This window comes from Engraulis encrasicolus, chromosome 6 (genome assembly GCF_034702125.1).
Source record: "Engraulis encrasicolus isolate BLACKSEA-1 chromosome 6, IST_EnEncr_1.0, whole genome shotgun sequence".
Classification (NCBI taxonomy): Eukaryota; Metazoa; Chordata; class Actinopteri; order Clupeiformes; family Engraulidae; genus Engraulis; species Engraulis encrasicolus.
In genome coordinates, this window is record NC_085862.1 from 49,497,228 (window position 1) to 49,524,685 (window position 27,458).

Sequence of the window (27,458 nt, forward strand, 5' to 3'; positions counted from 1 at the left end):
AGTGGAACCTTCCACCACGGAGATGAGGAGCACTGCTGGAGAGATAAGACACAACTGAGTGCACAGACGGCGGAGAGTGCTTCCCCTCTTATTACTCTGCTTTAGAGGGAGTCTTTGGGTAAATTATTGATGATGCTCACCATGACATGCACATTCACACACACACACACACACACACACACACACACACACACACACACACACACACACACACACACACACACACACACACACACACACACACACACAGACATACCCGCTTCCTTTCTCTTCTCTTTCTTTCTCTCTCTGCCTCCCTCTCTCTCGTTGATACTGGTATTGTACTGGGGAGGAGGGCAGGCTGACAATAACCTGCGGTGTGCTGTCAGAGTGGGTGACTCGGGTGGCTCCGGGAAACAACAAATCAGAAAGCAGGCACCTGCCTGGAGGGAGTGATTGGGATAATGGGGGGTGTTGGGTTATAATGGAAAACCTGGAGCTATGGATTGCACGGACTGGAGTTGCTTTTCTCCAAACCTGAAACTCAGAGCAGGTCTATGCTCTTAACAAATATTCAGATGAAAAAAAAACATGATGGATTTCAATGAGCATTTTCTATCTCTTTTTTTAAAGACTAATTACACTGGTCCTCAATAAAATGAAAACAGGCTCAAAGATGACATACCAATTTCAGGCATTTAAAAGTTCAATTGCAATTTATTCAAATAAAAAAACATACTTTATTATTGTGTATAACATATGGGTTATGGTCTTCACATTGGCTCCTAAGACTATTGACTCCTAAGATCTATTTCACATTTTAGTGTGAACTATAAGGCAGGCCATTAACATGGTACCCGCCCGTCCATTATCCCTTGGGACCTGGTGATTGCCTTGGAAACGGTCGGGGTGGAGGAGAAAGCATCTGCGTCCACAGCCCTTGTTTACCATCTTGGATGATATGGCGCATGGCCCTGTGCATCCTGGTGCAGGTCTACAAAACACATTCTTCACGTGCAATACAATAATGAACTTTGTTTCATCTATTACCATCACTAGCTAGGCTACAGAGGGGCAACTACGTGTTACTATTGTGATACTACAAAACAGCACTGTTAGGTAGGCAGTTAGTATAGGCAGCCTAATCCTCTCTGTTGGAATAATGGCCTATTACTAACACACCCTTGATTGTTTTTCAGTGTTGTTGACCTTCTAAAGTATGACTTTACAAGAATGTTGGCTACTGGTCAACAGTCCAGTTAATTTATTTCATGTAACCAGACCGAGTGTCGCTTATGGATAGCGAGTTTACCGAATTTCATAATAAATAGTCTGACATATTGATTCTGCTTTGAGCTCTCACCTGCACATTGCTTCATTTTTACTTCTCGGCACTGTAAAGCAACCATTAGCACATGATTCACTACTTCAAAGACGGTACGTTTACTTTTTTGTCGATACGAGGGAGTACATTAAACCTACAAAGTATTCTCTAAATGGGCTGTCCTACAAAAATAAATAGAAATGCACCCCTACAACGCCTTCCCACGTGATCAATTTTGCAAAACGTCATGACGTAGACGGAAGACTACGTAACATATGGGACTGGCGGGAATCTCTGGTCTGCACTTGCTTGCCGCTTCACTTCTGTCAACAAATGTCAGCTATCACTTTTTGACTAGTATTATCTAACTTCAGTTGAACGCCCTTCGTTTGGTAAGGCTGGTTGCATCTGTGCTCATAAACTACATGTTTTATCAGGCTCATTGACTGGATTAAAAAGAAGACTGCGTGACAGTGTCATAGCCAAGTTAGCTAGCTGATTAGCGAACACTTTCCGTCTGCATTGTTTCTGCACATCGGGTAATGTGTGGACAGTACATGTCCATTGTAGATACAGGTTACGTTTATTTTGATATTTGATTGATACGGGATGTGCATAGGCAGTTAATTTGCTATTCTATTTTGACAGTGCGATTTGACGCTTACTTTGTAAGTAGGTTCAGTTTACGTTGCCTCACAACCAAGATTGACAACAAGAAAGAAATTCAACATCATCAATGATCATAAATGCCCACAGTTGAATACTTGGTATCTGACAGTTCTATACTCCACATTACAGTATGTTATTGTTGATGCGCAGCCAGCCGCCTGTACTCCATGGCCAGGCAGCTGTTCCTCAAATCAAATGACCCTATTTAGTAGGCCTAAGCAGAATGCTGATGTTTTCGTCTATGTGCATGGATGTCTACTTTAGTCTTTCTTCGCATAACGTCACATTTGTAATGTGAACTGCAATTGGACGTGCTTGTGGTCGTTTAATTGCCGTTTAAGTGAGACTGTGTCATTGTAGTTCTTCTGTCGTATGCCAAAATGCACAGTGTAAATTGTTACTCAAACCACACGTTGCACGCACATTTTTTCCTTCAGGTAGGATCATAGAAATGCAGGCGTTTCTGAAAGGAACATCCGGCCAGAGCATCAAGCCAGTGAAGGACAAGGCAGCTGGATCAGGGGAGAAGAAACCTAAAGCTGTACCATGGGTAGAGAAATAGTAAGTCGCCAGTGTTTAACTTTTTGTATTATCTGTATACGTGTTAGGCCAGTATTTGTTTGTTTAGGATGTTGCACATGTCCTAAACCAGGGGTGTCAAACTAAATTTGCAACTGTTGTCTGAGATTTCAGGTTTTCAATAACGTAAAACAAATGCCTTTTTTGGTTGTCATTGACAGGCAGTGCTCCTGTTAACACCTGCTGTCATCCACCTCGAGATGATTGACTAGCAATGTGATTCCAGTATGAAGCAGAAATTTGCTACCCTTTGAACTTGCGTTACTGGTCTGGTCCACTTCAGTTCAAATAGGCTGTATATGGCCCCTCAACTGAAATGACTTTGACACCCCTGTCCTAAATGTTTCACATTTCACTGTATTACTGTATTTCACTGGGCAGTCGGTTAGGGCGTCAGACTTTTAGCCCAAAGGTTTGACTCCCAACCCACCAGGTTGGTGGGGTGAGTAATTAACCAGTGCTCTCCCCCATCCTCCTCCATGACTGAGGTACCCTGAGCATGGTACCGTCCCGCTGCACTGCCCCCTTGGGGCGCCATTGGGGGCTGTCCCCCTGCACGGGTGAGGCATAAATGCAATTCTGTTGTGTGCAGTGTGCAGTGAACACTTGTGTGCTGTGGAGTGCTGTGTCACAATGACAATGGGAGTTGGAGTTTCCCAGTTGGGCTTTCACGGCTTTCACTTTATTATGTTGACAAGTATGTTTTGATGTAAAGTTGCTCATATTGAGCCTGACCATACACGATATGCAGATCCAATTTCCTTGTTCCAATTACCTGAAAAGCAGATCATTTGAAGCATACGTAGTGCAAAGTACAATAAAGTCATGATTGTCATCCATGCAGATCGTGGTAGTTGGTAGGAGCTAAACAATAAATGACTGAACTACTTTTTGCGCCTTGACAACATTGACACTATCATCCAAATTGTTTTCCTCAGTTTTATCCTGATGATGTGGAACCAGAACACTGAATGTCTCCTTTTATTTTGTTTTTACAGCAGACCAAAATGTATAGAGGAGGTGGCATTTCAAGAGGAGGTGGTTGCAGTTCTGAAGAAATCCCTAGAGGGCGCTGATGTGAGTAATTCTGCTTCTTATCCAAAGGCCCAGCTGTGTGCTCACGCTTTGCATCGTTGCCGTATAATTGTATGCCTGGGTGTCCTATGTTTGCATCGTTGTCATATAAACACAGTCATTTACCTCTTGTGCTGTGTAATACTGTGGACATCCATCCAACTCTTATTTTAGGTGGGTGCAAGATCCGAAACGGCAAAATTTGAAAGAGAACATTGCATTACATTACAATTAGCAGACGCTTTTCACCAAAGCCACTTACAAGGAGGACATTCAAGCAAGTACAGAGTGTGGGGTCAGTACAGAGTACAGCAGTATACAAGTTATGCTGAAAAGAATAGTGGAGGACCTATGTAATTTGATATCAGTTAAGATCTGCACACCTCAAAGTTGCCATGTAGAATTTATTGACGGTGAAATTCCTGAGAGTTTGCTTGATGCTCCAGAATTTCCTTCTCTTGCGGAAACTGGCATGTGAATGTGCAAGGCAAGTTTATTTGCATAGCGCATTTCATACACTGATGCAATTCAGCTATTCACTAGGCTGGGCCTATTCATTCTTTGCTGGAAAACAAAATCATAGACATTAGGGCTGGGTTCAAAAGATCGATCTACGATCCAATATCGATTCACGTTCGAAAAGTGCAATATCGATTCACAACTTTGTGGATTGATCTTTTGCAGATGATTATAGGCGCTATTCCTCAGCCACATCCTGTAGCACTCATCCACATTCATGTAGGCTACATGCCCACTATTTCATGTTTGTGTGGGCATCAAAGGCTGAGATATATAGGTTTTTGTAACTGGTCTTAGGATTCTAGGCATAAATGGGTTAAAGTGACAACCCAGCAATACAGAAGATCAATATCGAATCAAATTGAATTGGATCGTGGATCGAATCGGATCATGACCTTCTGGATCGATTCCCAGCTCTAATCGACATTGGTATGATATCACAGAAGCTCTTAATTAACAGATTAGGACTTGGTCATTACCAGTTTTTGTAATGGCAACCTTGTAATAGGGGCTCTGCACAAAGAGGTTCAGTTCCTACTTCTTACTATGCTACACTCTTTCAGTGAAATTATATTTTCCTCGTGCAAACAGTAGTTATTTAATGTCTGGTGACGGTTATGTCATTCGGTGAGGAAATGACCAACTGATCCTCCCAGCTGTGTGTCCTCTCTCACTGCTGCTCTGTGTTGGTGTTTCTCTGACTCTATTAATAGTAACTAGTGGTGTGCTACTCCTGAACCTGAGAAGGCCCTCTTCAGGCGACATTTTGTAACTCAATCTCATCACCCCTCTTCCTTACTGACGGGCAGACGCAGAGCACAGGTGCTGTGTCTCCGTTAGTTAGCACAGAAGTTACAACCGCTATGTTTGTTACAACCGTTATGTTCACACGGCTCAAAGCATTGGAGGTCCACACACACACACACACATAGATACCCCCCCCCCCCCCCCCCATCAGCCTTTTGTGTTGAGATGCCATTAGGCTTTGTTTACCCTAAGTGGATTGGTGTGACGTGGCACCAATCAGCCATGTTTGATCAAGGATACGTACATAAACTTGCTTTCATTCATTTTAAACAGTCCCATGAAAAAAAGTTTAAGCCTTACCCGAAAGCAGTGTTTGATAGCAGAAATCTTTAACAATATGTTGATGTTCTTCTCTAATTGCAGTTGCCCAATTTACTGTTTTACGGACCGCCAGGTACCGGAAAGACCTCCACCATTTTGGCAGCAGCTAGAGAGCTCTATGGGTGAGATACCTGATGATCAGCTCTTGCACACTCACTCACTCTCTCCCTATCTCTCTCTCTCTATCTCTATCTCTCTCTACGTGTATCGCTCTCTCTCTATCTTGATCTCTTCACAGTGCAAATACTGCCTTTATTCATTAGTATTTTTGCACATTTTATGTCTTAGAAAGTACAGTGCCTCAAAGTGGAGTAAAGTTCCTGTGCCTCATAATGTGTATTGTGGCTCACACTTTCTATTTCAGGTGTTGCGTTTTTGGTTTCTTTTGGGTTTTGTTTGGTTGTGTGTGTATACATGGTAGTTATTCCAGGTTATATGGCCGTCATGCTCCATATTATACTCGCCTTTGTGTGTCGCTCCATTCTCTCATTTCGCACAGGCAGCTCACAGCGCTCTTCTCAGTGTAGTGTTATGGCGTCATCCCACTCCAGTGTAATATACAGGGAGCTGCTGCACTCTGACCTTCTCTACTCCCCCCACCGGCCCCCTTCCCGTCAGGCTGATTAGACTGCTTGTCTGCTCCAGAGATGCATTCCAAGAGAGCCGGCGAGCCTTTGCTGAATCCTGTGCTCAGGTCGGGTGCAGCTGGGGACAGTCTCTCACTCACTCTCACTCAGAAAATAGCCGACGCATTTGGTTTCATTTTCACTGCAGAGCTATCTACGCCTGCTTAACCCGTTGAGACACGGAGTTATAAATGTTGCTGTTACCAGAATGGCAATGACCAGGTCATAGTGAATTACTAAAGGCTCTGTGTTATGTCATAGTATTGTAGTACTAGGGTATAGTATGATTATTACTAGGGATGCACCGATACCGATACTGGTATCGGTATTGGCTCCCGATACTGCTCATTATACTCGTACTCGTACTCGTCAAGCACTTGCCGATACCAGCTGCGAGTAGTACTATTACTCAAAACGATGCAAAATCTTGTCATGTTCTGTGGACTTGAAATCAACATGGAAAAAAGTGCCACCTCATACATTTACTAACATTTAAATCTACATGGAAATGGACAATACAAATATCACAGGTGGAAAAAAACAAGGCATTTATTTTCATTATATTTTGGTGGTAAAAGGTATCGATATTGGTACTCGGTATCGGCAAGTACACACATTAATGTACTCGTACTTGTATCGGTTTTCAAAAAAGTGGTATCGGTGCATCCCTAATTATTACAGCGTGCCACTGGAGGTATGGTGTGCATTAGGGGGCTGCAGCCAGAGAAGAGATTTCTGAGGTCGATTTGTTACGCCAACTAGATGCCTTGGCATGGCTGTCCTGTGTCATTAGAGGGCAGGTGTGACCTCATGTATTCATGATACAGGATGATATCCAGGTCAAAGGGTTCAAGAGACTTGGATGAAACTTGTGTCCCTTGCTGAAATGGGGTGGAATTAGATGGGGAACCATTTTCATGTCAACGTATACTGTAAATGTGTTTCTCGAACAGTTATGCGAGATTAGCAGTGGAAATACATGTACAATGTCTTAGTTCTACAGGAAAATGTAAGCATATGTTGTGGTTGGCCTAATTATGGAAGTTTGGGGTGTTTACGATGAACTTAGCAGGATAGAAGATACCGGTACTGTTTTCAAGAGATGAGTCTCAAGGACATGCTGAAATCAGAGAGGGACATCACCCACTGCTCTTGTAGCAATTACTAGCTTGTTCAACCATTTGGGAATTAACAAAAAGGTGTGTTTTTTCACACATCTCTGCTAATTTATATGCACCCATTTTCGCTATTGCAGCCTCAATAAACACTTTGATTTTATTGCCAACCGGAAGCCCAGTGGAGAAGTATTAAGCTGATGCACACCTCTGACATGTACATCACATTCAAGATAAGGGCCTGTAAAAAAAGGCATTGCTGAGTGTAGGCCTGAACTACGTAGGTTGAAGTGGTTTATTGGATTTGATGGCAGCGAATATTAAATTCATATATTAATATTTCTGTGTCTATTTAGCAAGCATTCTCTCTGTGTTCATCTCCATGTTGTAGACCTGAGCTCTTCAGACAGCGTGTGCTGGAGCTGAACGCCTCCGATGAGCGAGGGATCCAGGTGATCAGGGAGAAGGTCAAGACCTTTGCACAGCTCACCGCAGCAGGAAGCCGGTCTGAGTAAGTGTGTTGCATTACATTGTATCCATAAAACGCAGTTAGCCCAACATAGTTCTGTTCCATCCTCTGAAAGTGGAGCAGGGTATAACCAACCTGTTCCCAACAGCCTGGTTTATTCACCATTTAAGTGGACTGGATCTTAAGCTACATTCACAAACGTCGATACTAGTTACTCACTTTTACCTCATTTACTTGTTCGTAATCTGCCGACATTGTATCATGTGCACTCTCCTCGTCTGTGCAGACCTCACTTTGCTAAAAGACATAGACATTTCTATTTACATATCTCGCTGAGCGAGTAAGTAGTAGAAAGTGTGTTATTGGATCTTAGGAGAAGAAACGGATAACTGTTGGCATTGGTTTGAAGTACCATACAATTTCCGACAGTTTTGGAGAAGAAGATGCATGGCCTTCATAGTAGCCACATTTTGCCCAATAGTTGATCAAGGTCAATCAATTTCCTACCTGTTTTCTTAATGTTTATCTCCTGTGTCCATCAGTGGAAAGCATTGCCCTCCATTCAAGATCATCATTCTGGACGAGGCGGACTCCATGACCAACGCAGCGCAGGCGGCCCTGAGGCGCACCATGGAGAAGGAGTCTCGCAGCACACGCTTCTGCCTCATCTGCAACTACGTCAGCAGGTCTGCTCCAGTTCTTCTATTTTATTATCGACTTTATTTGACGGGACAGTGTGAGAGGTGGATGGGAAGCGAATTGGGAGAGAGACGAGGAGGGGTCGGCAAAGGACCCGGGCCTGTTGGCCACGGCATGGCCTTGCTCCAGTTCTTCTATGCTCACAAACAAAATGGAGGCTGTAAAAGTTGTATCGTCAAAGATCCTTTAAATGGTCAAAAAAGGGGTTCCACGCGCTTCTGTTTTTACATCTGGTGCATCAACGGAAGGGAGGCAGGTAATCTTGAATGAAGAGAAGACACCGGAGCAGCTCAGATGGGATGCTTTTTCTTTTTAATTCAAGTGCACAACATGTTAGGGACTAACGTTTCGATGGCAAGCCATCTTCATCAGAGTCCATGAGTACTGAAGAGAGAGGAACCTAGTTATCTGGTAACCCCTGATTTGACAGGTGCAGGCCTATGCGGTGTGGCAATAGGCGATTGGTCCTTCTCATCGGTTGCTCATTGAGTCCACACCCAGGAAACAACTATTTACAAGGAAAACACCATTACACAAGTGAAAGTGCATATAAATAAAGAATATAAAATACAACAAAATATATGTACATAGGAATGCCATTTTGGAAGGCTAGGTGGATACTTATTAGTCATAGAAGCCTGTGTAAAAAGGGCCTATACATGATCCCAACATCATAGTATGATAAACTTCCTCAGACTTTTACAAAAAGCAGGATAGACTCAGCTCCTCATTGAGGCCAGAGGGTTCAAGCGAATTTAGTGTAAAAATCCAAAACGCCTCTCTGCGTAAAAGTTTCTTAATGACGTCACCGCCTCTAGGTGGAGAAACCACCCGTTCAATGCCCCAGAACTTGAGCGAGGCCGGTGATCCATGCTTGGCTTCCATATAATGTCTTGCCATAGCATATGTGGTGTTATTAGTGCGTATAGCAGTTTTATGCTCAGCTATCCTCAGTTTCAATTGACGTTTAGTTTGGCCTACGTAAACGAGACCACATGGGCATTTCAGTAGGTAAACTACGTGTGTGCTATTACAATTAATAAAAGATGAAATTGCATAGCGTTTCCCTGTGCGGGGATGCGAGAAGAATTTGGAGTTAGTGGAGTTGGAACACTGAACGCAGTTACCGCATTTGTAAAAGCCTGTAGGTCGACTGGGAAGCCAGGTCGTCGGAGATGGTGTAGGCATGTTCATGTCAGAATGAACAAGACGGTCACGGATAGTGCGGGCGCGCCTAAAAGTGAAAGTCGGGGGTTCAGAGCAGAAATCAGTTAGTGCAGGATCACTTTTTAACACATGCCAATGTTTACGAATTATGTTTTTAATCCTCCCAGCTGCTGGGGAATACCCCGTGGAAAATCCAATGTTAAAACTGGGGCGCTTTTTAGCAGATTTACGCAGCAAATTAGACCGCTCTGTCTGCAATGCCCTTTCATAGGCCCGGTCAATATCAAGCTGTGAATAGCCACGTTGTAGAAAGCGCTCTGACAGTTCTACCGCTTTATCTTTGAAGTCCACGGTAGAACTACAGTTTCTTCGTAGGCGCAAAAACTGGCCTGTGGGGATGTTGCGTATTAAGTGGGTAGGATGGTTACTGTGCGCATGCAGAAGTGTGTTACGACTCAGCGGTTTGCGATAAATAGTAGTTTGTAAAAAACTATTTTCATCTTTTGTTATCGTCAAATCCAGAAAGTGAATCCGCTGGAGGTCCGACTCCATAGTGAACGACAAAAAACTAGTGGTAGAGTTGGCATAGGCCACAAACGCATCTAGTTGTACAGGTGTACCTTTCCAAATCAATACAATATCGTCTATGTACCTATAGTACAGGGCTATGTTTGAAAAAAATGGATTTTGGGTGGGGTTGTGTATAAATTTTTCTTCCCACCAGCCCATGACTAAGCACGCGTAAGAGGGAGCAAACGCACTACCCATCGCAGTTCCTTGGAGTTGTAGGTAAAAGTCCGCATCATATTTAAAGAAATTGTTAGACAGAATAATTTCCACCAGATTAAGAAGGAAAGTAGAGGGAGGCAAAATATCAGTAGGACGTTTTTCTAAATAGTAAGACATGGCTTGTATACCAGTACTGTGCGGTATGCAAGTGTACAGACTTTGAACATCAAGTGAGACCAGCATATCGCTGGGTTCACATTTCCAGTTTTTTAGCACGTTCAAGACATCTGTCGTGTCACCGAGATAGGAGGGCAGGCTGGTGACATATTTTCTCAAGAAAAAATCAACAAATTGAGACAGGGGTTCAGTAAGACTCCCTATGCTAGATACAATGGGACGCAGAGGTGGATCAATTAATCTTTTATGAATCTTGGGGAGACCATAGAATACCGGACAGCACGGATGGTCTACCTGTAGAAAACGTTTTTCTTTCTCTGTGATCCAACCTCTTGCATGAGCCGTATCAATAAATCCGTGTATTTTTTCTTTTGTGGTTGCTGTAGGGTTAGACAACAAACGCTGATAGTGCTCTTTGTTGTCAAGTAACTTTATTACGCTGCTGTTGTAATTATCAAGGCTCATCACAACGCACGCACCTCCCTTGTCCGCAGCCCGAATAATAATGTCTTGTCTGGTTTCCAAATTACGCAAAGCCGCCATTTCATTTACAGTCATATTGTTAGGTCTAGAGGCAAATTGATGATTTAATTTCGCCATATCATTTTCAACCAATTGACTAAATGTGACAATGGTAGGGTTTTGGTTGGAGAGTGGTACAAACTGTGACTTCTTCTTGAAAGGTGTATATTCTCTTAATAGAGGGTTAACACTAGGGTCCGCATTTCTACTAACCACGTTACTGTTGGATAAAGCATTGCCCCTAGAAAAGAAATGTTTTAAATGCAACTGTCGAAAAAACTTGAAGCAGTCCACTTTAAGAGAAAACAGGTCAGTGTGATTAGACGGGGCAAATGACAGTCCTTTGCGAAGAACTGTCTTCTCATCATCAGAAATCGCGCAGTCAGAGATGTTGATCACTGTCTCTTCCCCAGGGTGCGAGGGGACCAACGGGTTGGTGCGGGGGGATCTTTTCTTGCCCCTCGTCCCCCGCCTTGTTTTTTCTTTTGCCGTGGAAAGTTGTTGTTGGCCAAAAAAGGCCGCGCGCTTCCAGTCCCAGTGTCGCTGACATCATCCGAAGATTCTCTCTCACTGGCTGTGGAGAGTACTGGGTCTCTTTTGGTTCTCTGTCTGGCTGGGCGCGGTGGGCGGCGATTCGTAGTAGTTCTCTTCCTTCTTCCTTCCCAGTTGTAAACTGTGCCATCTGTGTAGTCTTTCACGTCTCGCTCATATTTATTCAGTTTGTACGTTTGTAGATCTTTTGTGAACGTTGCCAAAGCAGCAGAGATCTTGGTTGTAATATCGGTGAAAGCGTCACTGTTTACCTTCTCCTTAAGTTCATTTTGTAGGCGTGTGACATCAGAGTTGATTTTCTCCTGTTCAGCTTTAGTCTTCTCAATGACCAAGAGCATAAGATCAAGGGAACATTTATTCAAGATTTTTTCCCATTTGTTCATGAAAGATTTATCATCAAGTCCAAAGGATGGAGTCTTGCTTAGGCGCAACCCTCGCGGAATGCGCTTGGCCCTCCAATATTCAGATAGTGTTATCGAGTGCCAAAGATATCTGGCTTCTGTTTTCTGGAGATCTTCAAGGTCGTCCGAGAGTTTTTCGGTGTTTGGTTCAGAGGACTTGACCAGGTCTTTAAACAATGAGTGTGGTAAAAGTATGTTGGCAGCTTGTTCGTCCGTATACGATAAAGTCTCTGATTGTGCAGAGGTACTTGCGTTCAAAGTTTCGAAGGACATCTTTGCGTCTTTACAACAGCGTGCAGCGGGGAAAAGGCTTGTCCTCACGGCCAGGTAATCAACAAAAAGGGGTTCCACGCGCTTCTGTTTTTACATCTGGTGCATCAACGGGAGGGAGGCAGGTAATCTTGAATGAAGAGAAGACACCGGAGCAGCTCAGATGGGATGCTTTTTCTTTTTAATTCAAGTGCACAACATGTTAGGGACTAACGTTTCGATGGCAAGCCATCTTCATCAGAGTCCATGAGTACTGAAGAGAGAGGAACCTAGTTATCTGGTAACCCCTGATTTGACAGGTGCAGGCCTATGCGGTGTGGCAATAGGCGATTGGTCCTTCTCATCGGTTGCTCATTGAGTCCACACCCAGGAAACAACTATTTACAAGGAAAACACCATTACACAAGTGAAAGTGCATATAAATAAAGAATATAAAATACAACAAAATATATGTACATAGGAATGCCATTTTGGAAGGCTAGGTGGATACTTATTAGTCATAGAAGCCTGTGTAAAAAGGGCCTATACATGATCCCAACATCATAGTATGATAAACTTCCTCAGACTTTTACAAAAAGCAGGATAGACTCAGCTCCTCATTGAGGCCAGAGGGTTCAAGCGAATTTAGTGTAAAAATCCAAAACGCCTCTCTGCGTAAAAGTTTCTTAATGACGTCACCGCCTCTAGGTGGAGAAACCACCCGTTCAATGCCCAGAACTTAAGCGAGGCCGATGATCCATGCTTGGCTACCATATAATGTTTTGCCATAGCATATGTGGTGTTATTTGTGCGCATAGCAGTTTTATGCTCGGCTATCCTCAATTTCAACTGACGTTTAGTTTTGGCCTACGTAAACGAGACCACATGGGCATTTCAGTAGGTAAACTACGTGTGTGCTATTACAATTAATAAAAGATGAAATTGCATAGCGTTTCCCTGTGCGGGGATGCGAGAAGAATTTGGAGTTAGTGGAGTTGGAACACTGAACGCAGTTACCGCATTTGTAAAAGCCTGTAGGTCGACTGGGAAGCCAGGTCGTCGGAGATGGTGTAGGCATGTTCATGTCAGAATGAACAAGACGGTCACGGATAGTGCGGGCGCGCCTAAAAGTGAAAGTCGGGGGTTCAGAGCAGAAATCAGTTAGTGCAGGATCACTTTTTAAATGTTTACGAATTATGTTTTTAATCCTCCCAGCTGCTGGGGAATACCCCGTGGAAAATCCAATGTTAAAACTGGGGCGCTTTTTAGCAGATTTACGCAGCAAATTAGACCGCTCTGTCTGCAATGCCCTTTCATAGGCCCGGTCAATATCAAGCTGTGAATAGCCACGTTGTAGAAAGCGCTCTGACAGTTCTACCGCTTTATCTTTGAAGTCCACGGTAGAACTACAGTTTCTTCGTAGGCGCAAAAACTGGCCTGTGGGGATGTTGCGTATTAAGTGGGTAGGATGGTTACTGTGCGCATGCAGAAGTGTGTTACGACTCAGCGGTTTGCGATAAATAGTAGTTTGTAAAAAACTATTTTCATCTTTTGTTATCGTCAAATCCAGAAAGTGAATCCGCTGGAGGTCCGACTCCATAGTGAACGACAAAAAACTAGTGGTAGAGTTGGCATAGGCCACAAACGCATCTAGTTGTACAGGTGTACCTTTCCAAATCAATACAATATCGTCTATGTACCTATAGTACAGGGCTATGTTTGAAAAAAATGGATTTTGGGTGGGGTTGTGTATAAATTTTTCTTCCCACCAGCCCATGACTAAGCACGCGTAAGAGGGAGCAAACGCACTACCCATCGCAGTTCCTTGGAGTTGTAGGTAAAAGTCCGCATCATATTTAAATGTCTTGAACGTGCTAAAAAACTGGAAATGTGAACCCAGCGATATGCTGGTCTCACTTGATGTTCAAAGTCTGTACACTTGCATACCGCACAGTACTGGTATACAAGCCATGTCTTACTATTTAGAAAAACGTCCTACTGATATTTTGCCTCCCTCTACTTTCCTTCTTAATCTGGTGGAAATTATTCTGTCTAACAATTTCTTTAAATATGATGCGGACTTTTACCTACAACTCCAAGGAACTGCGATGGGTAGTGCGTTTGCTCCCTCTTACGCGTGCTTAGTCATGGCTGGTGGAAGAAAAATTTATACACAACCCCACCCAAAATCCATTTTTTTCAAACATAGCCCTGTACTATAGGTACATAGACGATATTGTATTGATTTGGAAAGGTACACCTGTACAACTAGATGCGTTTGTGGCCTATGCCAACTCTACCACTAGTTTTTTGTCGTTCACTATGGAGTCGGACCTCCAGCGGATTCACTTTCTGGATTTGACGATAACAAAAGATGAAAATAGTTTTTTACAAACTACTATTTATCGCAAACCGCTGAGTCGTAACACACTTCTGCATGCGCACAGTAACCATCCTACCCACTTAATACGCAACATCCCCACAGGCCAGTTTTTGCGCCTACGAAGAAGAAACTGTAGTTCTACCGTGGACTTCAAAGATAAAGCGGTAGGAACTGTCAGAGCGCTTTTCTACAACGTGGCTATTCACAGCTTGATATTGACCGGGCCTATGAAAGGGCATTGCAGACAGAGCGGTCTAATTTGCTGCGTAAATCTGCTAAAAAGCGCCCCAGTTTTAACATTGGATTTTCCACGGGGTATTCCCCAGCAGCTGGGAGGATTAAAAACATAATTCGTAAACATTGGCATGTGTTAAAAAGTGATCCTGCACTAACTGATTTCTGCTCTGAACCCCCGACTTTCACTTTTAGGCGCGCCCGCACTATCCGTGACCGTCTTGTTCATACATGCCTACACCATCTCCGACGACCTGGCTTCCCAGTCGACCTACAGGCTTTTACAAATGCGGTAACTGCGTTCAGTGTTCCAACTCCACTAACTCCAAATTCTTCTCGCATCCCCGCACAGGGAAACGCTATGCAATTTCATCTTTTATTAATTGTAATAGCACACACGTAGTTTACCTACTGAAATGCCCATGTGGTCTCGTTTACGTAGGCCAAACTAAACGTCAATTGAAACTGAGGATAGCTGAGCATAAAACTGCTATACGCACTAATAACACCACATATGCTATGGCAAGACATTATATGGAAGCCAAGCATGGATCACCGGCCTCGCTCAAGTTCTGGGGCATTGAACGGGTGGTTTCTCCACCTAGAGGCGGTGACGTCATTAAGAAACTTTTACGCAGAGAGGCGTTTTGGATTTTTACACTAAATTCGCTTGAACCCTCTGGCCTCAATGAGGAGCTGAGTCTATCCTGCTTTTTGTAAAAGTCTGAGGAAGTTTATCATACTATGATGTTGGGATCATGTATAGGCCCTTTTTACACAGGCTTCTATGACTAATAAGTATCCACCTAGCCTTCCAAAATGGCATTCCTATGTACATATATTTTGTTGTATTTTATATTCTTTATTTATATGCACTTTCACTTGTGTAATGGTGTTTTCCTTGTAAATAGTTGTTTCCTGGGTGTGGACTCAATGAGCAACCGATGAGAAGGACCAATCGCCTATTGCCACACCGCATAGGCCTGCACCTGTCAAATCAGGGGTTACCAGATAACTAGGTTCCTCTCTCTTCAGTACTCATGGACTCTGATGAAGATGGCTTGCCATCGAAACGTTAGTCCCTAACATGTTGTGCACTTGAATTAAAAAGAAAAAGCATCCCATCTGAGCTGCTCCGGTGTCTTCTCTTCATTCATCCTTTAAATGGTGTCTGTCTGATATTATCACAGAGGCAAAATACTTGAACAGCTATGTCAGCAGGCTCCGTCAATATGATTACATATTATTTAATGAATGTTTATTCACATTGGAGTGAAAATAGAAAGTAACTTCTGCATGTGTGCATATTTCACTCCTCAGGATCATTGAGCCCCTCACATCCAGATGCTCCAAGTTTCGTTTCAAGCCACTGGCGAATGATATTCAAGAGGAAAGGATTTTAGAAATATGCAGGAAGGAGAACCTGAAGTATTCCAAACAAGTAAGGCCCAGCGTATTGCATATATGCTACAAGGACAAGCCACCTTCTGTTTTTCCAGTGACTGACTTTTTGCCCAACATAATCTCTCAGAATAATGCAAATGAGGACAATTTGGGACCTTTTCTATGTTACACCACTAGTGAAATAATTGCTCAGTTCTCATGAAATGCGAAACATTCTTGTGTCCCACAGGGCATCGATGAGCTGGTCAGGGTGTCTGAGGGAGATCTGCGGAAAGCCATAACGTATCTGCAGAGCGCTGCCAGGCTAAACGGAGAAGCAGAGATCACAGAGAGCACCATTCTAGAGATTGCAGGGGTGAGCGCAGACGTTATTCACTCAAACCACCAACACATTATTTTTTTTTAAGTGTTTTTTGTTTTTTTGTTAACTCAGACAAAGAAGCTCTTTTCAGGCCGACTAGAAGAGTGCTGGTGACCGTTCCTGCACCAGTTACCAGGCATGCAAACTTGCCACTTTTCGGCGAAATTCGCCGTTTTGAAATCAAAATGGGTAATTTCTGTGAATCGTGCAGATCCGAGGAGAAAATTTTAGGGGGGGTTCGAGCAAGGAGAAAAGTGTAGAGCCTACCGCAGAAATTTTCATACAGCTCCCACTCTGTTGTAATGGTTAATTGCTGGAGAGATGCCACCACCGACAATGACGTTTGACCTATTATCACCTACAGTCTATCACGAAAGTGAATACACCCCTCACAGTTTTTGCAGATTTGTGAGTATATCTTTTCATAGGAAAGCATTACAGAAATTTCACTTTGACACAATGATTAGTGACCTTTTAACAACATATTTAACCGCTTAAATTTCTTGTTCACTCAGAAAAAAACAAAATACAGCCATTAATGTTTGAACATGTACTCACAAAAGTGAGTACACCCCAGATGAAAATCCTATGGAGAATATCATGATCTGCTTCAGTAGTCACAGTGCATGTTGACATGCACGTTTCTTTTAGGTGTATTTCAGATTACCAATGTTGACAGCATCCATGCATCCCCAAACCATGTCAGTCCCACTACCATGCTTGGCTTTTGATAGGATACACTTTTTTTTTTAAACTCACTTGTGTACCACCACACATGCTTGACACCATCTAAAGTATATTTGTTTATCTTGGTCTCTTCAGATCACACGACATGGTTCCAGTGATCCATATCCTTGGTCTGTTCATCTCTCTTGAGACTAAGATAAACAAATTTGCTTTAGATGGTGTCAAGCATGTGTGGTGGTAAACAACATGCACTGTGACTACTGAAGCAGATCATGATATTCTCCATAGGATTGCATTCAAATCTCACACCAATCTATTTAAGGCAGATACAGACTCAAAATGTAAAAGTTCAATGCAAAGAAAGGTTGAAACGCACACTGATGACCTCCCTTTTCATCCCTTTTCATTTCGTTTCATTTCGAGACGATTCGAGCCAACACAGCCACTTCTCTACCGGATTTTAATCTGGGGTGTACTCACTTTTGTGAGTACATGTTCAAACATTAATGGCTGTATTATGTTTTTTTCTGAGTGAACAAGAAATTTAAGTAGCTAAATAAGTTGGTAAAAGGTCACTAATCATTGTGTGAAAGTGACATTTCTGTAATGCTTTCCTATGAAAAGATATACTCACAAATATGCAAAACTGAGAGGGCTGTATTCACTTTTGTGATATACTGTATATATCACAGTATTTGTGTTTGTCGGCACAGCCAATAACAAGAACGAGCTCAATCTTAGTCCTGCCTTCCATACTTTGAAAGAGCGCAAAACTGCGTGTCTAGGTCGGGTGGGCTGGCGCGCAGTTATACCATATTTCTTAGTTCTAAGAACGTTTTTGATTATATGAAGATGTCCAGGCGATCCGTCAAAGATAGACTTTTCCCAGAGAGGTGTGAGAGAGTCGTGTCCGAACTTTCCCCCCTTCCCAGATCCTGAAGTGTGCCGTCTGTGGAAGTCTGCATGGTTAGTGAAGAGGTACCCCACACCTCACAGTTGGTTCAGTTGGTTTCCCTGATAATTTGACTCCGCAGCTTCCCTGCCCTCGTGAAAAAGCATTTATTCTCATAAGAGCTTCGAAAACTTGGTTACACGGCATGTGTTCAGTATTCTGTTGTTTCGGTTAATGGTTTGAAATGTCCATTTACGCTACAGTAGAATATAGTTTCCATTCGCTGTATTTGTTCTCTGGTTATAGCGATGGGCATTTGATTTCTCTGTGAGTGTCGAGTGAATCCAACCAGGGAGTGTGGGGAGAGTGCGCTACAAGGGAAAAAGGCTAAAGTGGTAGATACCGGGTTAAAAAAAAATAAAAATAAAAACACAGGTGAAGAAGCACATGTACACGAGGCATCAGGCATGCAACATCGTGCATTTGCTTCAGGCAGCTTCTAAAGCGCAGGAGACGGAGAGAGAGAAGCCTGGGCCAGTCAGTCTAGTGTTTGACACGGGACAAATTGCAGGCCTTATCATTCCAAGTTTTTTGTGTAATCCCTATATAAATGACATTAAAAATAGAGTGGAACATACCTTTTTTCTAGGTCAAAGTTGGAGCTTTCCAACTCATTTTTCTACAGCGAGACAATATGAGATACTAAAATTTGAGTAGTTTTTGTAAAATATCAGTAGCTAATTCCAACAATGATAAATATTTTTTGTATTTCAATTTGTCTGAAATAATGATGATTAAATATGCAAATGAGATCACAACCAAGCAAGTGTTGAGGGAGTGTTAAGAAGGAGACTGCTGAGAGGAGGGGTTGGGGCATTTAGGCCAATTTTATTTTTTGAATGGGCCTACTAAGGGTTTTGAGGTCAATGGGGTGTTGAGGAAACTTACGATGAGAACCACTGCTGTATCATGATGTAATTTAAAAACCTATTTTATCAATCTATATCTATCTATCTATCTATCTATCTATCTATCTATCTATCTATCTATCTATCTATCCAACCCCCCATTTAGACATGACGGCTAAATCATGGAGCAACATAGTTGGTTGGCAGTTCTCATGTTCACTGTCCCCTGGTCGCTACAGTATGCTCAAAATTCACAATTGAATTACATTTTTGGCTAAATCTCTTCCCCCCCCCTAGTCTTAGACTGTTATACAAGAACGTCCACTGCGCACAACATACATGCGTGCACCTGTGTTTGCGCGTGCAATGCACTACACCGCGCCGCCCCGCCCCGCAGTGCTCTTGTCACCTTTTTCACCCCTGACCTGTTTGCATGCCTGAGTTACATTTGAAACAGAAGTGCTTACTTTTGAACCACCCACGTTTATACCGGGTTGGGTTGTTTACCACATTTAACTCTTTTCATGTAGACCTACACACATTACCTACATACATTACATGTGGGTGGTTCCCAAATGTTTTCAGCGGGGACCCCCTTTTGGACTTGAATATTTTCGTGTGAGAGCACTTTGCCAGTGTAGAGTCAGTTATTTTAATCATGTGTTTTGTGATCATTTGTGTAGGTGGTACCTCCCAACGTCGTCGACAACTTGATTCAGATCTGTCATAAAGGGACGTTTGAAAAACTGCAGCAGGAAGTTAAGGTGAGTCTTCACCTCAGGTTTCACAGTGAAGTCTAGCACACATCTTCAAACTAGGTGCCGGGTAAAAACAAGTGTAGACAAAGGCCAGATATTGCACAACGATGTGCTCCTTTTTTCATCTATTTTACGTTGACATTAGACTAAAGGGCCGTGGTGGCCCTGAGCGTCACACAACAGTAAAATGGATTAAAAGGGAGCTCATCAGTGTGCGCTTTATCTTTGCCTTACTTGAGCATTCACCTCTGCCTTAATTGGCAATAGTAGGGGCTGTAAGCCGAGAAATCGTTACGCGCTGGATAGAAGCATATAATTCGGTACACGTGTTCCTTGACTGATTTGAAGACATCCTAGAAGGGGTGCCCCTTGAAAAAAAAATGTCTACCATGTCATATACAATATGTCATGTTGGTAACGCATTACATTGTTATTACATGACATTATACTTAGCTGACAATGTTAATATAGTCCTCAGAAGAGATGAAGCAAGGGTAGCCTGCTAGACCAGATTGATAAAACTACAAAATGTACATAGTGTGAAAGTATGGGTGAGTCTGTGCTTACGTGCTTGACAGCATGTAACATTGTGAACGATTTGAGAAGATTCTTGGTCTGAATTAAAATGAGCATTGCCAACACTAAAACTATGGTGAGAATAGACTGCTGCTAATGCTCGATTTGAATGGGATAGTGTCAGTGCAAGATGCCCTAGGTAGCAGGTTCCCCATCCTCTAATTTCCATAACAGATATACGTATTTTATTTGTATGAGAGAGGGTAAAGGACAGGACCTTTCCATATGTATGAAGAACCCCATAAGATCACCTAATTCTATATTTTTACAAGTGCATATGGGGCACCTAAGTCACACCCTCTACTTCCTGGTTCATGGGGCAGGGGGAGTCTAAAATAATTACTGGGCTTTGAAAATTAGTGATTTTTTTACACCAATTCAAGCCGTGGACCTCCACCTATGCACCACAAATCCAAAAATCACTCATTTTTCAAGCCCCCAGTAATCATTTTTTTGACTCCTTCTGCCCCATGAACCAGGAAGTAGAGGGCGTGACTTAGGTGCCCCATTGTGAGAGCATTTCAGTCATCTTTAGAATGGCATTACAGATTACTCAATATAGGCCTACATGTAGGCCACAGTATGCTTCAGTTCAAATTAAATGGGAATGATTTCTTAGTGTATGTTGAGTAAGAAGACAGAGATAAAAAAAATGTTTATTTGCATGTCCTCACCTAGTACTTGTGTCAAAAGTTGTATTAGTTAGCTCAGTAATCATTGAGTACTTAAACTGCTATCAAAACTGACAGCTGATGGACAACATGTACTGTAGGTCTTTTGCCACCCTTACCCATAGGAGAAATATCTATATAGAACAACACTTCTCATATGGTATATACTATGAAAGTAAATCATTACCTGGACTCATTTTCTTGATATGCAAGGCACATAAATAGTCTGGGCGGAAGAATAGTCGATCATACCCCGCCCCCCCAAACAAAATGCCACACAACTTTTTTTAACCTTCAAGATTTTGAGTGGTAACAGTAACATAACTCATTCCCACTACACCGTTTTGCATAATATTGTACATGTCCTCAGAATGCTCTACATCAGTGGTTCTCAAACCTTTTGTGTGAAGTACCCCCGAGAAAATATTGAGCTCTCCGAGTACCACCTTGACAACCAACATTAGAATATCGCAGTAAAGGCCTTCCATATTCACTTTTGCCAGTCAGTACAGGAGAGGTTCATAATGGTATTCCAAGTACCACCAGAGATGTCTCAAGTACCACCAGTGGTACGCGTTACCACAGTTTGAGCACCACCCGCTCTACATGTTTCAGTTCTATAGTTGTACTGTACAGTACAGTGCAGTGCAGTGGAGTGCAGTACAGTACAGTAGCATACAGAATGGTGCAGTATAATAAAGTACAGTAGAGTATAGTACAGTACAGTAGCATACAGTACGGTGCAGTACAGTACAGTAGCATACAGTACGGTGCAGTACAGTAAAGTAAAGTACAGTACAGTACAGTAGCATAAAGTACGGTGGAGTCTAGTTAAGTACAGTACAGTAGCCAGTGTTTCCCACAGAAATTTTGGAAACTATGGGGGCAGCCGGGATTTTTTTTCCCGGAGGGGGGGGGGGGGGGTGGGGGGGGGGGGTCTTTTCACGTGGGCCTTTTTCGTGGGGGGGGGGTGTTGTATTCACAAATGCAAAATGGCAAAACAATATGTTTGTACAGTATGAGTACAGTATGACATTGGCAAATGGAGAAACTATACGCCTAGGCCTACATTGCAGCCATTTTTATTTTGAGAAATAAGGCTACATAACATTTTACCCATGATATTAGTAGTACATTGTCATTTATATTTTTTCCAAAAAAAAAGTAGAGTGAATCATTTCTGTTTACAACACAGTTTCATTTGTCCCTCGTGCAGGGGTCTATGTAATGAAAAAAAATAATAAACATAGGCGCAGAGATAAGAAATTAAGAGTACTGTGAAATTGTTAACGCATAGACAAAAAGGGTCTAAGAGGGTAGGCTGTGCATTTTCCCCACACACACATAGGCACACATTCTACATGAGGGGTGCTGGTCACAGGGCCAGTTTTTCAAAATTCCTCCCATTAAAAGGGCTGAACAACATATTACACATTTATGTCTATATTCACATTCATTACACATTAATTTCTATATGCAGCCCGATGTCTCCTCTGCCGTGTCAATGAAGGCCTGTCACCTAACTCATTACAACTGTAAAAAAAAGCCTGGGAAGTGTTAGTAAACTATCCCAACTGTCCCTTCTCTGAAGGTTTTTTTTATTGCTCCCAAAACCCAAGTTAACTACAACAACTTGACCAATCCTTTGATCCCTCTGTCTTTCAAGAACTTGTGGTTTTCTCTATAGGATGTATATACTCCAGGAGGAAAATGCGAAGGAAATCGGAATTCAAATCGTTTTTAACAAAAACGGAAATCGAAAAAAAAAAAAAAAAAAAAAAAAAAAAAAAAAAAAAAAAACAATTTTTTTTTTTTTTTTTTTTTTTTTTTTTACATTTTCGGAAACTATGGCGGCTATATTTAAACTATGGCGGGCCGCCATAGTTTCCTCAATGTATGGGAAACACTGGTAGCATACAGTACGGTGCAGTACAGTACAGTACAGTACAGTGCAGTAGCATACTGCACGGTGCAGTAGAGTACAGTACGGTATATCACATTACAGTACAGTATAGTAGAGTACAGTACAGTGCAATACAGTAGAGTACAGTATAGTCTTATAGACGTTAGCCCTCCAAAGCCAATAGGATTTCCACATGCTGTTGTTTTAAGTTTTTGAAAGACTATTTTAGTAGCCTATGTGAGAGAGGGAAGGCAGGCAGACATGTTTTAAACAAAGGACCACACCCACAAATAAAAAATAACGAGCAAACAATAAATTAAGTGGTTAGGTAGCCAACATATCATCTAGATTAAAGCCAAAAGTAGATCAAAAAACAGACATGTTACCATTCTGCTCTTTTAAAACTAAGTATCTGCCAATATACTGTATGGATGGTGTATTGCATATTGATTATTCATAATTTCCTAAGCATAAATGCCCTTATCACTCCATTGTACACTTAGGACTGCGATATACATATCTGAACATTAATCAGCATACATTTGTCATTTGACAGCTGTCACTGACACTTGATATGTACATGTATTATTGACTTGATTGATATGAATATATTTCAGTTGGACTCCTAGGGTTAAATCATTGAGGGGGAAGTAGTAGTAGGAAGTAGTAGTAGTTTGTGTGTGTGCGTGCATGTGTAAGTGGGATTAAAATTATTGTTTGCCATCTTTATCTGAAGAGCAGACTGAGTGTCTGAACCTGCTAATGCTAGCATGCTAACATTGGGACAGTTATGTGTGGCCCAGTTCAAGGGTTTATCTCTTCTCCCCTAAATTTTCTAACCACAATTTTCTTTTTGGATGTTATACATATGACCCACTGCAAATTTTTAAAACTCTTAATGAATGTTGGTTCAATAGCTAAATGCCCAGAAATGAGCTCTCAATTGTAGAGTGATCTCATTCTGACCATGGTTTTTATGATTTTCCTGTTTTTGAATCTAAATAAGACATATATAACATTGTTTTTATGGTAAGTTTTGCACATATTTTCAAAGTTCAGTTTGTATACATCACACACAAATAGGTGGATTGGCCCATAACACCATTATGTCCAGGCAGTACAGCATTTTACTACTATTGGCTGGTTTTGGGCAGCCATCTTGGATTTACCCCATAAAAATGACCTTAATGACATTGAAATTTGGGGCACCCCTTCTGAAATGATGGAGAACACCCTAAGGAAGGTCTACACCGATTTTGGTGCTTCTATCCAGCGCGTAACGATTAGGCCCTTTTTGGACGCTAAGACACCCAGCTACAAGCCGAGGCTTGTGTATCCATAGGGCTTTGCAGCCGGTTTGTCATAGTATGCCTTGTTTACCACAATTGCATGAAGCACACTTGGGGCATATCGTTTGCAAAGGTCTGTTGAAATAAACCAGTTGATGGAGTGAAAACCCAGCCACATTGTTCTTGAATCCAAAGTATTCAGTTGATCACACTGCTCAATAGAGGGAACAAAGCCATGCCTTAAATAGAGGGAGTGAATGAATGAGCATTTTGGACATGGCATGTTTCTTAGTTATACTGATTAGTTTCCATGAAATGTTTATAATGTACATTATTTAGCAATTTCTGATGGGACAAGGCTAGGGATGCAAATTATCGATTAATTCATTAATCATTAGTTGATAGCCTTATCGATCGACTTACAATTAATTGATAAGCGGCGTTTTCCCCCCGAAATCTCAATGTTTCTCGAAAAAAAACTACTAAATCTAAAAAATGTAATTAAAAATTGAGATAAAATACCACATTTAAATTAATTCTATTTCAATTCTTTAATCCAAAGGCGATTTAAATATTCCCACTATTCACACCCCTCTTCACACACACCCTTCACATGCCCATTTCACCTGAGTCTCTTGTCAGTTGAATTGTCGATTAATTGCGATTAATGTTTTTTAATCGATTAACGCATTGATCGATTAAAATCGATTAATCGTTTGCACCCCTAGACAAGGCACATTTTACACATCCCCACATAGTACTATGGAAGACTCTTCACAATTAATAATCACTCCACAAAAGACTCAAGGAAAAATTAAAGTATCCCAAACAATTGAAGCCAGTTGCCATAGCTCTGACCATCTGATGTAGCGTTAAAATGACAAGTTACCAATATTGTGTAGCGGTTGTCTTGCATGCCATTGCAAAAGGATGAGTCTCATCTGACTACTTCTTCTGAAAGTCGTAAACAATGACGGTGGTCATACCTCTAAACCAGCTAACAGACTAACTGTAATGGAATAGAAGACATAATGGCTGTCTGGCGGGCTGTTCCCGCCGCATTCTAAGACAAACTAGTTCATCGGAACAAGCTGCTCACATTGCTGAGCTTGCCAGTAACCAATCAGAAGAATGAATACCGTTCTCCTGAACGCTGCACATTTGACATTTATGGGCCTGTAGATGCATGCAATCCTTTGGAAAATGTGAATAGTCAATTTACCATTAAAACTGACATTGGCAAATACAAATAGATTTTTTTCAGACATTTTCCTTGCCATTCTTCACATTTAAAGCATTTCTTTATGTGGGCCTTAACTAATTTGATTATGCAATTTGGTTGTTAGAAAACCTTTGGTACACTTTGTTTAATGCGCAACCAGGTATGTTTTGTGTGTGGTTTCAAAGCAGATTACATCACTGGGCTTATGTTGTTTATGCGCTAATTAATATGCTGTACTTGCAGCATCGATTACCTTACAAAACAGCTGCTTATTATACTCCTGAGCACCAGACCTCACTGCTTGTCTTTTGTGAGTGTGCATGCATGCATACATACTCAATAACCAACATGAAGCAAGCTTAATGAAGGCATTTTGTTGGGTCCACTTGATATCCTCTGTACCATTGGGTTAATCCTGTGTGCTTACTCTCCCACCTGAATGCTCACTACTCTCCTCTGTTGTTTCCAAACAGAACATGATTGATGACGGCTACGCTGCCACACAAGTTCTCGGTCAGATACACGATTGCATCATCGAAGGCAACCTGAATGACAAGCAGAAATCAGTCATTTGCGAAAAGATGGCGGTGAGTTGCTTTTTTAAGCAGGGTATTTATTGGGCTGGGTATTTTAGCTTGTCTGCAAATGTATGGCATGAGATGTGATGGAGATATTGTACAATTATGATACAATTGTGGGTATTATTGGATATTATACATTATATGATATTATGCATATTTACAATTGTCACGTCTCTATTATGCATCACTCAGTATTACCTGTCAAGACAGTTGGGTTTTAGTCAGTTTGCCCATAACTGCTCTACAGCACAAATGACCTTTGTTCCATATGATCGTGAAATATAAGATGTGATAACATGTTAATTTATCTCTTCGGTGGCTTTTGAGGCTAAAATCATTCTGGTTAACAACAGGAAGATGGCAGGGGTGCAGTTACCTGAACTTCAAGATGTTACGATACAAATGGCCATGTTGTCTTCAACAGAAGAGTTTGAGGTTACATAATGTTCATTCTGGTAAACAAGGGGAAGTTGACAAAGGTGTGATTAGCTAAATTTCAAGATGTTAACATACAGTATGAGGTTACATAATGTTCCTTGTGGTTTACAGGAAGTAGATAAGTGTCTGGCTGACGGAGCGGATGAGTATCTGCAGCTGTTGAGCCTGGCGGCCGTCATCATGCAGCAAGCAACACAGACCTGAAGACGGCTCATATGCCAGCCAGCCGACGACAGGTTTAGTCACTAACCTGGGGTGCGTCTCTCGAAACAGTAGTTGTTAGCCAGTTAGCAACTTTGGTAGTTGTCAATAGGAAATTGAATTGCAAACAATGAAGTAGCTAACGTAGTTAGCAACTATGGTTTCGAGAAATGCACCCCTGGGGAGTATTTCAAGGACACGGTTAAGTGATAGACCTGGCTAAATGAACCTACATACAGTAGTAAACCTGCTAATACAAAGCCTGCTGGTGTCATTTCGTCAAGAAAATTTGGACTCCAGCGCTTGTTAGATGATTTACCATGTCAAGGTTAATTTAACCTGGTTTACTATTGAACCAGCTGCTTGGAATACCCCCCTGGGGCATGTTAACTGTTTGAGAGTGGGTAAACCTTTTGCAATTATACAACATGGCTCTCTTTAAGACATTTACAACCCATTCAGTTGATTACAGTTTGTCTTCTCAACCACATGTAGTCCCACGGTCATCACAACGGCATCGCTCCCCCAACGTCCCCCACTTTGTTTCTTTATTTGTTTTGTACATTTTGTGATATTAAACTTTTTGTATTTTTGATGCAGCCATTTTGTATTTCCTTGAAGGGTTATGGGGTTAGTAGTTGTTCATTTTGATTTGCCAAGAAAATTGAGTTCAGCGTTACTCAATATCAGAAAAAGACCAAGTAGCTTGGATGGTCCCAAGACATAGGTATTCCAGAGTGTTGAGACAAATAGTGGTTAACTACTAGAGCTCTAAAGGTCTGTGAATTAAAAGTCCAGACACTCCATGCTAAATCTGTGTTGTAGTCGTGCATTATTATCACCCACTGAGGCCTTGTATAATGTTAGTACAAAGCACCATGTATTTGCAATGTATTTTTTAAAGCGGAGTGATGGAGGCTGGGCACTGACTTAAAGATACAAGTACTGTGATTTAGGTTGGGCCCCCTTCAA

The 27,458-nt window shown here is 41.8% G+C and overlaps 1 protein-coding gene across 1 annotated transcript; it reads left to right on the forward strand.

Annotated features, from left to right (window-relative positions):
* The first annotated feature begins 1,562 nt into the window (after window positions 1-1,562).
* Window positions 1,563-27,085, forward strand: rfc4 (replication factor C (activator 1) 4). The gene is made up of 11 exons (XM_063201852.1): window positions 1,563-1,695; window positions 2,410-2,533; window positions 3,550-3,628; window positions 5,315-5,394; window positions 7,405-7,524; window positions 8,025-8,168; window positions 15,916-16,036; window positions 16,229-16,354; window positions 19,531-19,611; window positions 25,740-25,853; window positions 26,397-27,085. The coding sequence occupies exons 2-11, from the start codon at window positions 2,424-2,426 to the stop codon at window positions 26,487-26,489; spliced, it is 1,068 nt and encodes a 355-aa protein (XP_063057922.1). The 5' UTR covers window positions 1,563-1,695; window positions 2,410-2,423; the 3' UTR covers window positions 26,490-27,085.
* Window positions 27,086-27,458: the final 373 nt, after the last annotated feature.